The sequence below is a fragment of the Pleurodeles waltl genome, chromosome 10 (assembly GCF_031143425.1).
Source record: "Pleurodeles waltl isolate 20211129_DDA chromosome 10, aPleWal1.hap1.20221129, whole genome shotgun sequence".
In the NCBI taxonomy this organism is placed as follows: Eukaryota; Metazoa; Chordata; class Amphibia; order Caudata; family Salamandridae; genus Pleurodeles; species Pleurodeles waltl.
Window position 1 is genome coordinate 609,699,460 of NC_090449.1, and position 16,556 is coordinate 609,716,015.

At 43.5% G+C, this 16,556-nt stretch overlaps 1 protein-coding gene across 1 annotated transcript in view; it reads right to left on the minus strand.

The window, feature by feature from the left end:
• WDR48 (WD repeat domain 48) overlaps positions 1–16,556 on the minus strand; it is a 353,999-nt gene that overhangs the window by 305,252 nt on the left and 32,191 nt on the right. The window contains exons 3-4 of the mRNA XM_069211082.1: positions 10,027–10,105; positions 4,242–4,324 (exon numbers count right to left, since the gene is read on the minus strand). Of these exons, the coding sequence (XP_069067183.1) occupies positions 4,242–4,324; positions 10,027–10,105 (162 nt within the window). The remainder of the gene's footprint in view (positions 1–4,241; positions 4,325–10,026; positions 10,106–16,556) is intronic.

A 16,556-nucleotide genomic window follows, 5' to 3' on the forward strand; every position in this document is an offset into this window, starting at 1 on the left:
AAGAATGTCAAAACAAGATTTAAGTCCCACTGAGGCATGTGAAAGGGAGTAGGAGGAAATCTATTCACCAAACCCTTAAGGAACCTGTTTACAACTATCCAAACCACTTGCAGTGGCAAGACCCTGGAAGTCATCAGAAGGCTCGATCTCGCCTTCCTCAAGCTGCCTGTATTCCTCCTCCTCCAGAAGTCTCAATGCCTTCCTCCGAGATCTAAGATGTGTTTCCAAGGCCGGCGTCGACATAGAATCCATTGACGCCGACGATCTCGAACCCCGAACAGGGCCAGGAAGGCTCCTAGGCTCCACCGGTGCCGGCGCCGACACGAAGTCGGCTGATGACCTTCTCGAAGTCGAATGGCCAGAAGGTTATGGAGCCGGTCGGGATGGAGACAACAACGACGCCGGATGGCCGGAGAAGGAGTCGGTTGACGTGCAGGCGGATCCACAGTCTCAGGTGGAGGACTCCTGCCAGGGGAGACCGGAGGCGCCGACCGCCAGTCTCTGTAGGGCAGAAGGGCATGAATGGAGCAGCCCTGTACGACGCCGGTGAGCCCAAATTGAACGCTAATGGCCTCGTGGGACCCGCCGGTGCACCAGCAAGGGCCATGGACTGAAAGACAGTATACATCGCATTCAAAAATGCGGCCGGATCCGTCCCTGGCGTCGGGAAAGCCGGGTACAGTTGTGCAGAAGTCTGCTGAACATCAGGATCCCTGGCGCCGGTGAAAAGTGAGGGCTACATTGAGTGACCTCAAAAACTGAAGGCGCCGGTGACAACTCCGGACTCTCCTGCTGAGGCGTGACAGTAGGACTCATCTCCCATATCTTCTGGCGTCGTGAAGAACGAGACCGAGACCTCGACCTCGATCGGCTCCGCTCCGAACGGCGCCGAGTCATGACGGCACAGGGAATCATGATGACGCCGCTTCTTATGCTTTTTGGGAGAAGCATGGGAGGAATCCTTTTTATGGCCCTTCTTCTTTGCTTTAGCTAAGAAGAGCTTCGCCTCGCGCTCCTTCAGAGCTTTGGGATTCATGCTCTGACACGAAGAGCAACCTTCTACATCATGTTCTGAACTAAGGCACCAAATACAGTCCGAGTGGGGATCGGTCACTGACATCCGACCCCCGCATTCTCTACACGGCTTGAAACTGGACTTCTTCGGAGGCGACATTGTAACCTTCCAAAATCGTTACAGTTATCAACGAGCCAGGAAGAAAAACTTATTGGCACGTTGACGTCAGCTAGGAAGAAGACTTTCCGTCGGATGCTGGCGCAAGGATCGAATTCATAAGGTGAGGAATCCACAGGTAGTTGTATCCATCAGAAAGAGAATATACAAAAGAGGGAGGCTATCCTAACATCACTCTATTCAAAACAGCCCAAAGGCCTGATCCTTCTTGACTTGTCAATAGTGCATGAAACGAGTCATGAAATTCTACTACTAGGTGTGAAAAGAAGCAGGATCTAACCTAGTCCTTACAGTGATTCCACTTATTTCTATCTGACCTGCATCACCAACAAATTATAACTTGCTACACCTCCTTATTCACTAAACGCGCGGCAGGGGTGTGGAATTTAATAAAATATTTACTTGACCATTGGACAGGTTGCTTCTTAAATCTAGTTGTCCTGTAAACAAATCTACCCCTCCCTTTGGGGCCATGTAGTGCTGCGACAAATTATGGCAGAAATCTCATTATGTAAGACCTCTGATAATAGCCTCTCGGATTATGCCAGGGCTACTACCATCGTAGGACTGGAATACTTGCAATTTCAATCCTTACTATAGCAATTTCCTTATTTTGCCACCTTTCTGCAGATCTACATACTGGGTCTGGAGGAAGCAGTAAGCAATAAATCCAAGGCTGGAATGCCTATGAGTCTGAAAACCTACTAATGCACATGTTTTAAGGATTTACACCAGCTTTTCTCTAATCTTTTCCTATAATGAGAAAGGTTGGAAATTTAATCCTGACAAGGGCAGGAGTAGACCTTCTTCCAGGGTTGGTAAAAAAAGTGGTTAGATGGAAAGTGAACTTGTGACGGCTCATAACATTTTCACATAAGCAGATCTACACATTTCACAGATCTTTTCTAGGAGTACAATTTCAGGGTCAAATTCTATATGTTCTTGTGAATTTTTGAATGACACTAATTCAAAGACATATACCATGGGTGCACTTTTGTCACTTTCTTTAAGAATTGGATTCCTAATTCGGTCTGGCGTTAACAAAGATGTTTTGTTTTCATTAAACTTCTATTTCTCTCTCTATTGGCTGGCTTTACTGTGAGTGACTGCATTCTGCTCTTTCACAAGGACCATATTGACACACAAAGAAGTTTTGTTCAGTGACAGGAACTACTGTGGCAATCAGTGATGTAACGAAACTGGATTGGGACCCCCAGCAAAGAACAGAGGGGCCCGCCTCCAGACTCTTTCAGGGCAGTTACTGTGATGAGGGGACCCCCCTGGAGGCAGGCTGTGGGGCCTTTCTATGCTGCTAGCAGCATATGTGTACTTTTTTTTTTTAAAGACCAAAAACATTTCTTTTTTTCCAGTGTTTGTTACAATGGTGAGGGCCTGGCAGCTCCCACAACAATAAAGTGTTACTAAAGTAATTTGTCAAAAGAAGACACACACACTGACAAAACCAAAAGACTCACAAAAAATTTTGGATTGGATTGCTTTGCCAGTGCTTGTTTATTTTCATGCTTCCCATAATCTAGTTGAAAATGGTTACACTGATTTTCTATTAGAAATATTTTTTGGGAAATACTAGCATGTATCAACACATTTTACTAAATGACGCTTCAAAGAAATAGCACCTAAAATTTCATAGCCGTACAACTTTTTTTTTTTCCTACTTGCATTTTTGTTTTTTTAGCATTTTATTTTGAAAGCAAGGAATAGTCACTATTGATTACAAGCTTCTTCAAACATTTGCCTCTAATCAGAGCATTACACTTAGCCTCATATTGTTAAAATGTTCAAACATGTGGGTACACTTTTTTTTTTACTGCAACCACCGTCAGTAGTGCAGTGTGACTGTAAAACGTTTTACAGTTTTCACCCTAATAATGAAGGCTTTTCATTAATGAACCATAAAGACAAGCATGAACAGCATTAACAGATTGACACACACATCATCTTTAAATGCAGAAATTTCCCTTCTCTGTAAACTGGCAGCCAAATGATTTGTGCTGCAGGGGGTTGGGCCTATTTGTCCAAAGGACAAAATAATTATGAAAACTTGTTGCCCTTGACCCCAAACAGTGTCCAGGCGGAATTCCAGATGCCTGGTGTGGAGTCCCTTAGTCTTAACTATCACTTAAACCATTCAAAATCTACATGCCGGCCTAGGAAGACGTAACTTTGCAACACAAACTTTTATGTAATACACAAGGAGGAGACACATTACTGTAAATTCATGTCAACTCACCGGTGTTTAAGTCACGAACTATTCAATAAAGTCAAATCACTTGTAGCTAAATGGTACCAAAACCAGGGTAATTGAATCAAGTGGCACATTGGAACTTAGGGAACTAGTTGATAAATCCCACCCAACACAAGAAGAAATAATAAAATAGGCCTAGTTGAACCTAGACCATTGTTCTCTCAGCAAATTAAAAGCAACATGAAGAGTACCACCTTTTCATTCAAGACATAAGGAAAATGGTCACTCTTTACTCAAAATACAGACACGTCAATTTCACAACGAGTCCCCAAAAAAAATTCTTACGGGCTTGGTTCTCAAACAATAAAAGAGACTGAGTCCAACAGAAAACACCAGAATCTTAACAGTGTTATTTTATTAATGTATGTCTTTTTTCATTTACAGGCTCTGATGCAACTACATTCTTTCAATTTACATAACACTACCTTTCCTTTTTGAGACCAGAGTTTTTTTTATTTTTTATTTTTTTTAGTTAATGTTATTTTTATATTGCAAAGAATTACATTGTCTATTGCTGAATTCTACTGTGCTGCGTCTAAAACCACAAATGGCGTAGCTTGACGACTATTGAGAAGCCCATGGTTAAATATATGGGATGGGTGAATTTCAGATAACACATTTTCTCAGGCATAATGGTAGAAGGTTTGGTAGAATAAGCAGCCTACAGACCACAGTTTGTAAAAACATCAACCCATCCTCAAAATTATTACTTTTACATACAAGTTCACAAACATGTCGTCAAACAAGATCATTTAAATAATCAGAATAAGTAAGATACTTTACCTTGTGTGTCCGTAAAGTGGACATGCAAAATCCCTTATGTGCATTCCATACTTTAACAGTTGTATCAGATGAAGCAGATATTACTATATGGAGAATAACACAATAGATTAAACCATGGTTACAATAACAATGCAATGTATATATAACTCAATGCATTCTAATCTTCCATAGCAATCTCATTTTGAGATGAGTATTTAGGAGTGGGGATGAGTCCCTCACGCCTCTTTATCATTTGCCTCAAGTTACAAATGCACATAATAAGTATGGGCCAAATAAGAGCTAGACGTTGGCAGCCCTTCCACAGAGAAGGAACGAGACAGACTGCTTTCCCACTTACACAACATTTTTAGCAGTGCTAGGTTTCAGTACACCCAGCAGCACATACTCCATCAACCTTACCGGCCAACAGAAATGGAAAGCTAAATCTACACAACTGCTAACTCTGGTTGTCCATGCTGCCTTGCCACAGATGCAGACACACATATTCTGGGACTGCCCAAATACTAGCTCATTTTGGGGCTGAAATCTGTACTATATTTTCGTCTACTATTGGCCATCAAGAGCTAAATATCTTAGGGTGTTGCATATAAGGGCTTTATAAATTACACAAAGTACACCATACAAGTGGATTTCTAGACTTGGCATTTCTCCTCAGCAGGTGCTTGATCACAATGAGATCGAAGGCCTCATTCCTGACTGGGGTAACCAACTGGCATGCTACAGTAATTCTCTGGGCTTCTGTGGAGTTAGCATCCCTGAGATGAGAGAAAGCTGGGCACTCTGAACGCACACCATTGCTCCTCTATGTGATTATGATTTTTTTCCCCCATTAAAAACTGTCTCAAAGCAACAATAGACCACCTCAAAAAGACCGACTATCAGTTTCTATATGATTACTGTACCTAGTATGAATTGAGTTACCTAGTATTTAAACCCAGTCCCTAGGGATGCTCCCTGGACTCATAAGCATTTTGTCTCCAACAGCACAATAAAACTTGCCCTCACTTCTCCTGCTAATAGTATATGACCATGCTTGTTGCTGTTTAGTTATGTTTTGCGTTCTCTACAATTTTACCACGGTTAAAACTTTCCAATGCTTTAGCAATATTTTTTAATATATCTTTTTCTTAATCATTTTGATTATCAGTTGTAATCTCTGTTGCGTTGTTACATTCAATAAGGTATCAATATACAAGAAAACAACTTCAAAAGCTATAAACGCTCAGTGTTTACTTAATTGTCAAACCAATCAGCTGTGACGGGATGCCCCCCCACCACAGTACATCATGATTTACCTTGTTCCATTTACACTCATATACCAGGTGTCCTTTCCAAAGCATTCTACATCACCTCTAGATTCCCCCTTCACAGTGTCATCACTATGCTTTAGCAATATTGATTTGACATCATTTTTTCTTGTTATACTATTGCCACGGATCATCAATCTATTAATGACAATGTTTCCTTATCACTGCATACGGAGGCTATGTCCCAATTAGAACGTTATATTGCCATATTGCGCTCTCCTTAACTTAAAAAGGGAAAAATAATTTAAAAGAAAAGAAACAAAATTAAAATTGTTTAAGTTATACTGGCAGTGCATAAAATGCAAAGGAAAACCGAAGAGGAGGGCCAGGCATTACATATTGAATACAGTTAACACTTTCACAGAATACAGGAACCATGACAGTACTGAATATTTGGAAAGATCAAAATAAATAAGGCTGAAAGTGACACAAGGAAGAACATCCAGATATAGCTTTTTGGTCTCATTGTCAGCTGCTCTCACTTTCCTGATCCTTCTTTCTTTACTCCGCTACCCATGTCCATCCTAATGCTGGTGATACTTATTCAGGACCAATATCATAATAGCACTTTCTAGTATAAATGCATCAATCTGGGAGGGTTAGCACACAGACCTGGGGATGGGCCACTGGAAACAAGGTGCACATGACTGAAGAGCCTCAATTAGGCTGAAATTGGTCTTGTTTTGCTTGTATACCGGTTCAGACAGGACCTGGGTTGGCAGTTCGGACTGATCTGTTTTTACTGGTGCAGCAACAAAGCTAATTTGCATAAGGCTAGGTCTAATCTGAAGTGACAGTGAGAAAAAATCATGATGGACTGGGATGCAGCTCAGAATAACTACCAGTAACCGAGAATAATTCAAGCATTCTATTCAATCGTTTTTGAATTTTTCTTTGGGGTAGATAAGGAAACGGGAAAGATATTGGGTGGGGCAGGAAGCATGCAGGATCAGATCAGGAAATGGGAAAGATGTTGGGTGGGGCAGGAAGCATGTAGGCTCAGGAAGGAAGAGTGCACACAGGCTCTGGCTCAAGAGAGTACATTCATCAATTGTTAATGGGGCATTTATAACAGTAGCCAAAAGAACCAAATGTAATAGGAATAACATTAAAGTGCAACAAAGTATCCATGAATACAAGTAATGCACTGAGAGGAAACAGGGTGAGGGGATAATGGTCACTCACCAGAAATGAGGGGAAAAACACTAGAGAATGGGCAGCACCTCTCTTTACTCTCATTAAACCTTTCCTTCGGTCACTGTTAGACTTGGCATGGTCTCCCTTTACGTTTTGTCTCTGTTTCCCAGGTTGTTGATGTGTGCTGGACTCTGTTTTTGTTACTCTGGGCACTTTACCACTGCTAACCAGTGCTGAAGTGCAATTGCTCCTATGTAAAATGTATGTGTAATTGGATTTCCATGACTGGCATATTTGACTTACTGCTAAGTCCCTAATACAGTGCATACGAGGTGCCAGGGCCTGTAAATCAAATGCTACTAATGGGCCTGCAGCACTGGTTGTGCCATCCACATTAGTAGCCCTGTAACATGGCTCAGACCTGCCACTGCAGTGTGTGTGTGCAGATTTTAACTGACAATTCGACTTGGCAAGTGTACCCACTTGCCAGGCATAAACCTTCCCTTTTCTTACATGTAAGGCACCCCTAAGGTAGGCCCTAGGTAGCCCCAAGGGCAGGGTGCAGTGTATGTTAAAGGCGGGACATGTACTTATGTGTTTTACATGTCCTGACAGTGAAATACTGCCAAATTCGTTTTTCACTGTTGCAAGGCTTTATCTCTCTCATAGGATTTACATGGGGCTACCTTTAAATATGATTAAAGTGTAGATTCCCTTTGGGAGCAGATGGACCTGTGGAGTCTGGGGTCTCTGAACTCGCAATTTAAAAATACATCTTTTAATAAAGTTGTTTTTGAGTTTGTGTGAAAATGCCACTTTTAGAAAGTGGGCATTTTCTTGCTTAAACCATTCTGTGTCTCTGCCCGTTTGTGGATTCCATGCCTGGGTCAACTTGACAGTTGGGCTGTTTGCACCTCTCTCTAGACAGTGACAGAAAGCAAGATGGGGTGTAGCCTGCATATCCCGATGAGCGATCTGTGCTAGGAGGAATGGGAGGAGTGGTCACCTACACCTGAAAGGGCTGTGCCTGCCCTCACACAATGCAGTCTCCAACCCCCTGGTGTGTGTCTAGGGCCTGGCCTAGGCAAGACAGGATCTCACAAACAAGAAAGACTTTCCTTTGAAGTAGGCCAACTTCAAAGGCCAAAATGGGTATAAGAAGCGCACCCAAACCCCTGAAAATTAGATCACCTCTGGAAATCAGGAGGAACCTCTGCCAAGGAGAAGAGCTGATAGCTGAGGAGAACTGCTGCCCTGCCTGTGACTGTGCTTTGTGGAGCTATCTTGCAGTTGCTGCTTCTGCCTGTGAAAGGGGACAAAGGGTGGACTTTGTTGTGCATTCCTGATTGTGAAGAAATCTCCACAGACTTGACCTGAGCTTGCCTCCTGTTGTTGAAGTCTCAGGGCCATCAAAGACTTCCCCTGCCAGCACCTCGACTCTCTGCTGAGACTGCTGCCCTGCCAAGTGGTGCCCTATCCAGTTCCTGGGCCCTTGAAAGGTGAAGCTGGCAGACCAAGACTGAAAATCCACGCACAAACCGGCGTGCGGAGAAATTCGACACGCCGCCGGCTTCGCGTTGAAATCTGCACTCCACATGCATCACCGCTGGAAGATCGACACACACGGCTGGAGAAACGACACGCAACGCCCACTGACTGAGGTTGTTAACATCAAAGCCCCACATAGCGCGTTTTTCTGATACCGTGTGACAGGATTTTCAATGCAAACCTCACTCGGCGTGGAAAACCAACGCAAACCCTGCCAGGACCCGAGGTGCCTGTCCAGATCGACGCATCGCTCTCTTGCGGAGAGGAAAAAACGCATGCCGACCTTCCTGGAGGAGGAAGACGCACGGTCTCGCTTGCGAGTTAGAAAACGAAGCATCGCTGACCTTTTCTGACGCACACTCGCCTGTGCGGTGTTATTTTGACACAACCCAGGTACTTTTTCACGCTAACAGTGTTAGCACAGTTTTCTAAGGATTTAAGACTCTTTTTGCTTTTTAATTCAGAACTTGACGTGTGTATGGCGGATGTTTGTCATTTTGGTCTTGTTTTGTTTAGATAAATATTTCCTATTTTTCTAAACCTGTGTTATGTCATTTTGTAGTGTTTTCAATGAGTTACTGTGTGTGTTGGTACAAATACTTTACACCTAGACTCTGAAGTTAAGCCTGCCTGCTTGCGCCGAGCTACCAAAGGGGTGAGCGGGGGCTAACTGAGGGTGATTCTTATTTACCCGGACTCTAGTGAGGGTACTTACTTGGACAGGGGGTAACCTGACTGCCAACTAAAGACCCCATTTCTAATAGTCACTCATTTGGTAACTCATAAAGCTCCCCACCCCTGGCATAACCCCAAGTTTAAATAAAATAGGTCATAGGTCCTAGCAAAGATACGTTTCAAGGAGTTTTGGGGCTAACCGAGATAGAGGACTAGAAAAAAAAACATCCCCTTAAGTGATTTGAAGTCAGGAAGACAGAGTCGGTGTATGTGAGGCATAAGTGGTACTGAAAAGGCTTGAAGGCAGAAGGGAAAAGATTCTGATACAATTATATGGCTGAAATTGCCAAACAGATGTTCCAAAGGTGGTTCTTACTACTAAAGTTTGGCATATCACACAAGGCTCTTAATGTGGACACCGATCAGCACAGCAGGCAACTTAGTTGCAGACGGGGAAAAGATCACTCTGGAACCAAACTCCACAGCATCGGTCAGCTTGAAGTGATGTGGTTTTACTTACTGACAAACAAACTTTTTGTAAGTATCTGCAACAAATCCAGGTGTAATGACCCAGGAAGTAGGGGAGCTGCCAATGTCACAACACAATCACTCACATCCACGCCACCTTCAACGTACCACTCTGCTCCGCAAAATTAGAACCACCTACAGGTGCATGAAGCCAGCATGACTTCCTTGTGAAATATTTAAACACTTGCTGTGCTGCAGCTGATTAAAATGAGTCTGAATAAGAGGGTGGGTTGGAAACAATTGTTTACTGGAAAATAACCTTTATTATTCTAAACACTGTATTTTAAAAAAACAAATAAAAAAAAACCATGGTTGGTCTTTTTCCCCCCATTTACGTACTGTATTTCTACATGTTTAATTACTCTTGGGTTTTGCTAGAACATAATAAAACAAAAACAAAACAGAGCCAATATGCTAAATTTTAAAGTGCCAGATATGCCATGATTAGAAGCTAAGGCAACCATGACGATGTATTCTGATCTAGGACAAACTCACTAACATTGATGCAATAAGATGTGAAATTTTTCTAAACTGTACAGATCATGCAAAAAGCAACAGATCTAACATTCAGCAAGAGGAATAATACTTACATGTTTTTCCATTACAACAAAGGACAATATCATTTACCCAATCGGTGTGATGCTCCATAGATGCTATATATGGGTCTTGCTGAAATAAACACCAGAACATTTGTTATAGGTCTCCATTCCAGCACATCTGGTGCTATGTTCATCACACAGAAAACATTGAATTAAACACTTGTGATTATTCCTGGAAATATATTCAATATATAACCAATTAGGCAAAATGTACTATTCATGAATGTGGATTCTGTTTCAGGGCAAAAGCAAGTATTTGATATTAATCTTGATCGCCAAACAAAAGACAGCCCACAAGCCAACAAACGGATTCTGTACAACTACCCAACTCAGAAATTCCATAAAACATTTTTGTCAGAAAAAACTACCAACTTAAGACAGTTCCGAATACAAAGTAGAAACAACAGTTATTCAGAACCACTCACAAAAAGGACTCTCTTTGCTGTACACAAGAGTTAAGTATTAGGGTCTAAATGGTGGTTAGGACAGAGTAGTTGTGAAATACTGTGGTTTATGCTACTTAGATTAGTGTATATCTGTTTACATATCACAAAGTGAACGTCTGGCACAGCCAGACAGTCCAAGCAGATGCGACCACCCACGAGGACCTTTCCTTTTTTCATTTAACAGCTGTCACCACCCACCCCACCATTTTGTTCGTCCGGCCAAATCCCAAATCTGCATGGTCCATGACTGTATTTAAGGTGGTAAAGTAGGCGCAGGTGAACTCCAGCTGTTCTCCAGATTGGTAAACCAGTGCTAGTCAGGAGTGAAGAGCAAATGGATGGAAGTAGACACCTGACCTGCAGTGCACATGGAAGCCTGGTTGTCCACAGTAAACTGACTGATGGCTGCCCTGAGGGGAAGGGGAAGGTGAAGGGGCAGGGCAAGCAGAATTCAGCACAAGATCTTGCAGTGTAGTCACTCATCATAGTCCAAAACAGGATCAAGATGGGTCTTGAGTCTGAAGTGTGCATTTTAGGGGTTTTCCACCCTGCTCTGGGAAGTAATTGTACGTTTTGGCAGACACAAATATACAAGACCAAGACTCAACCTGGGGGAGTGTCAGATCTCTGGAGCAGACTAGTCATAATGGCAGCACAGAAAAGTGTTGAGATGAGGATAATCCACCACACAAGCAGGCTGTCCACAATTTCAAGTTTCCAAAGGGACCCACTTTGAGAGGGATGGAATTACACACTGGATGGACAGAAAGCATAATGATGGGTTCTTCTTGACCAGGGCAGAGTGGTTATGTCAGGGCCCAATGAGGAAGATATGGAGATATACTAGTTGCTCAACCTTCCATTTAAAAGTTAGCAAGAAAACTGTGGAAAAATCTTGTCAGGTGTGTGGGTTTTAAAGCCCATCTAGGGCATTTCAATGGGGGCGGGGGAATTAAAGCATGATACCACATACAAAGGACAAGTCGGCCTGATGGTCCCAGTATTTTTTCCTCCCTTTACAAGAAAATCCTATAGCATTTCAGGGCAAGTCGGGCCGATTGTGTTTTTTGTCTGCCATGTGAACTCTTTTCTGCATAGTGGAACTTCACCGAAGTCCTAAGCAAGTAGTGGAGACATTGCGAGCAACAAGAACCTGTATAATCAACCTGGATAACATGATTTTCATGATACAGGACAGTTTTAAGGCTGTTCATGGCAGTGATCGGCCATAACTACATGCAACAGGTTGGAATTCCTGGGACTCACCAGACACAGAAAATACAATTTCTATTCACATAGTGTACAAAACCTGGGAGGTCCAAAAGGGAAGTTTGGAGTAAATATTCTTCAACTCACCAAGATAGTCCTGCGTGCGATTGCATGACTAAGAAGGCAACTAGCAGTGTTGATTCAAGCCAATTTCCTTTGCCCCCTTATTACAGGGCACTTCATTGCTGAAGGATGATCTCAAGAAGGGCCTTCTGTTCCATTCAAAAGTGGCACTCTCCTTGGAGACTAGGACAAAGTTGGAATGGTGGATGGAGCAAACAGATCCTGTAATGGCAGGGCCATATTTGCCAAGACTGCAGGCCTCTGCATCAAATTGGATACTGGCAGGCTTTCAATGGCCATAAGCTCGGTGGTTGGAAGATACAAATGGACAATCAGTCAAAAGTGAGAGACAAAAGTCATGCTCCTTTACAGTAGCATATGTGGACATGGACTTCTGACATTATTGTGTGTAACACAGGACCTCTCTCTAAAAGAAGTCCAGGTACAAGGGAAACATGAGCAACTTAAATCCTTTTTTCCGGAGAGAGGGGGCAGTTTAGCTATCTCCTGGAGCAGTGACATCCTTGTGTCAAAAGTGTTGGGACAAAAAAGTCCTTTGCATAGGGATGGACGTGCACCATTGCCCTCAGTTCCCCAGATGCAACAATGTATGGATCTCTGGTGCTGATTTTTGTGGTCATGTGCGAACACGGATCATGTATGAGGGCCATGATGTAGGCCTGACTCACAGATTGCAGTCTTGTTGGACCAGGAAGGGTATCCAAATCAATACCCTCATAGTGGTGAAAGGCTAATGCTGTTGCCGTGAGTTAAGTAGCACAAGTATAGTGGTGGAGGCATACTGTGTAGTGATCAGCAGAACTGAACAAGCCTTATTACCTGTGTCACTGGAGTGAAGCCTACAAGCTCACTCACGTAAAGTTCTGCTGCTGTCTGCTTAACTCACCCTTGGCCTACATCAAGTTACTATGAAATGATATGCAGCGCAGGCTGCATGTGTGTGCTGTGTGTATGTGTGACTGTGAATAGTACAATACATGGAAGACTCTGGGTTCCATTTCAGGGGGCCCTGGGGTGGCTGGAGTTACATGAGGAGGTAGAGAAAGAGCCAGTCTCTTTAGCAAAGGGTGCTCTTTGATTCAGGGTGAGGTCATTGGGAAGGGGCAAGGGCACACTGCAGAAAAGAGATAAGGCTGATGGATACAAGAATCAGAGTAAAGCGCTGGGGCCCTGGACTAACCTTTTGGTGCACATATCACTTTCGCTGACATCTGGGTGTGAACCTCTGGTCACTTCCATGGCAGGTGGTGTGGGGCTATCAGATTTGGAGTTGCTCCAGCTGTGAAAGACTGCTTTCTGGAGAAAGGCAAGACAGAAGAGTGGGCACTTCGAAAGGAAGCAGACACTCAATAAGACTCAGAACCTAAATGTCTGGAAATGGATAATAAGTGGAGCTTAAGGCTCCCATAATTGTCAACTGTCAAGCAACTAGTCGGGCTTCCAACAGAGGACAGCTTCTGCAAGACTTCTGCCTAAGACCAGGACTAGGTCTAAGGTCTGCTAGTTTCCCCATCTAAGTGAGGGTAGATCACCAAGGGAAATCCTAGACAACAAGCCCCTCATGCCTGGAGCACCTGCACCTGTCTGCTTGCCAAGACTAGTGTGCCCTGTGAGGAAGAGGAGAGTGCTTGGAGGGAGCTAGAGGATCCTTGAGAGTGGATCCCTCTAGCAAGGCATGAGGAGACTGCTAATGCAATGATCAGGCTGTGCCCATGTGCATATTCAGGTCAGTGACCCCGTATGCCAGACGGGGCCGCTATGAAGTTAGCGGTGGTTGCACTGATCATATAGAGTGTGCAGAGTAAAGTCGGTGCGATTTCCCAGAAGGGGCAGCTGTGAAAATTGCATGCTTGTCGTACAGGGCCACAGCAGAGGTAAGTTGGCAAAAACTAGTGGGGGCCACAGTGAAGGTGAAATTACTGCTGTGGTAATCAGGCCATCACCCATGAGTGGAGTGGCCACCGTGAAGAACAAGAACGCTGCCTGGTTCCACCACTGTTGAGAGGAGACGACTGTGCATGCTGACCCACAACTGAGGATCAGAACCCTAGCAACTGTTCACCCCACCTGTCAGAAGGATCACAGGAACATCTCACACGAGGTACCGCTGTGGATGCTCAGCCGCAGTCCCTGCAGAGCTGCAAGTGATACTCACCGCCAGCAGCCGCTGCAGTTCGCCGTGAAGTCAGAGAGTGAACACTCCCAGCGACTCTGGTAGCACAGCCCCTGCAAGAGCAGGTAAGACTGATTGCAAGGGCTGGAGGGCCCCAGGGAAACTTATTCTGCCACATAGACCTTTGGGCGGGAAACACCTTAGACCTTTGGCAGAGTCAGGGTGTGACTCCAGAGACTCGCACTACCAGCTGGGCTTAACCTGAATGTCATCTATAGTGAATGGGGAATAACCACTACCATTAGTGAGATAGAAGTGGGGCTCGGGGTCGTGTCATTCAAACAATGGAGCCTTTAGAGGACTGTGTACAGTTTGTGCATACTGTATTTCACTTTGTGCTTGTATATAAATACTAATTCTTTCATAAAAGCAAATATTTGACTAGCCAATTATGTATTGCGGATACTGAACATATTTTGAGTTGTAAGGCTGTGTTCACCCACTCTTGTATCTACCTCCATCCAAGAACCCTTGGACAGCTCTAGCCATGCTTCTACTGAGAGTCAAGTGCTGAATGGGTACTTGGCCCAGTTGCTCAGGACCCATTGAAAGTCAGGTCCTGGGAATCAGGAGTACAAGACCTCAAACCCCCACAGTTGGGTCCAGTAGCCCCTAATTGCCCCATGGCCCTCTGAAAAGGGTTCCAACAGGGAAGGGCTGGTTTGTTTCTCGCAGCAACACTGCATGTCAGGTTTTATTTAGTTGGCAAACAAATTCACTGATACAAGTATTCAATGCGATGTGCAGGCAGACGGTACACCTTCTCTACTTTCTTGAGAGTGAACTCTCAGATCAGGAATTTTCTGTGATGCCAATGATATCACCTGGGCCAGCTCAAGCATGGTATTTTCTATCTGGAGCGCTCTTGTTATTTTCTGATCATTCCTAATCTTCACCCAAACTCAATGGTCGTGCCTTATCCTCTAATAGCCGATGCAGCAATTGGTAATCTGGAGGATTTCAGAGTAGCTGTTCCTTCTCTGGGTTATTATTAGATGCTGCAATATTTTTCACAGAATTTTGGACTTTGGCACAAAGAAACATAACAAGTAAGTCAGGTAGGCATGGCCTTGCTGAGACTTGGCAAAGGACTGGGATTTAGGTACATAAAATGTAGCATACAGGCTTCATTGCTTTCCTAGTTGCTGAAGCACGGTGAATCAACATGCATAGATCAGTCATCTCCTACAGTTCTTACTGGGGCATTTTAAAGTGGGTGGTCTACCAGTAACCCAGATGAAAATGTGGCTGAGCAAGATCTGAAAACATTTAGTAAAAGATACTCTTAGCCTCTGAAAATTGACGGCAACAGACAACAATGTGATGGATGGAATGCTTGAACTATTTTCAGCCACTCGCAATCACCGCTCAGGCCACATTCTTGTCCTCTACTTTTTGGCCATGCACAAAAGAGATATGACAATGAAAACCTACACTGTCATGATTAGTCACAAGTCTTTCATGAACTTTATTATGTATTACTCCTATATTTCAATGAGTGAACCGTTATTCGTTTCATCTTTGAACCAAAAAGAGGTTATTTCAATTCCTGCCTTTTTGAGGAGAAAAAAAAAAAATATATATATATATATATATATATATGTGACCTCACTAGAAATAACAAAAACTGATTAGCTTACAAGCACTATGCCTGATCTCCCCTCGTGCCCTCTGAAATGCTTAAGAATGCTGCAGTCCAGCTTCAACCATGCTGAGACGAAATTTCAATAATTCTGGCTATCTTACATGGATGAGGGCACATCCACTCAATAGTAAGAAGCAAAGCCTACTTTCCTATGAAAAACGCTGAGCAGAAAGAATACACAAAAAACATCTAAAGAATCCAGGACCACCTACAACTAAGAGTAAGCATTGGCAAAGCCAATTGGGACGAACTGGTTGTCCCAATGCCTTTAAATAAGCTGTACAGAGTCAGCAAGATGGATCAGTAAATTTAAAGAAAAAAAACAACAAAAAAAACAAGAGCTCAAAAGTACTTTAAAGGGGGGGATGGGCCAGCTGAAATAGTTTTAAAAAAAACAAAACCATGGGAAGTGTAATCGTGGAAGGGGCCAATGCGGTTGGGGGAAAGTATAAAAGGTTCAGCGGAGGGAGGAGAAGCACATTTGCGAAAGTAACAGGCCGCTGAGGAGGAGGAGGAGGCAGAGAAAAGTACAAGGGGAAAGTTAGAAAACATATGCCCTCCCATCAAGAGCTTAACCAAAAATAAAAACACAATTTTCGAAAGCAAGCAGTGGAAGGACACAAAGTAGAGAGACTATACTCTTGGGGAGGGTGGAACAAAGAAGAATCCAGCAACCTCACACAAGGCAACGAGTAGAAAGAAAGTTAATGACTGTAACACTAAAGCCACAATAAAGCCAACCAATGTTAAGCAATGGGGGGGGGGGGGGTTCCTCTAAATCCACTAAATTCACAGTAGGTCTTTTGCAATCAAACCTATAAAGGTAGAAGACTTAGACAAACTGCTTCCAGAAAAATTCCACACAGGATCGCAAATAGTACATCAAATCACACCCATAAAGGGA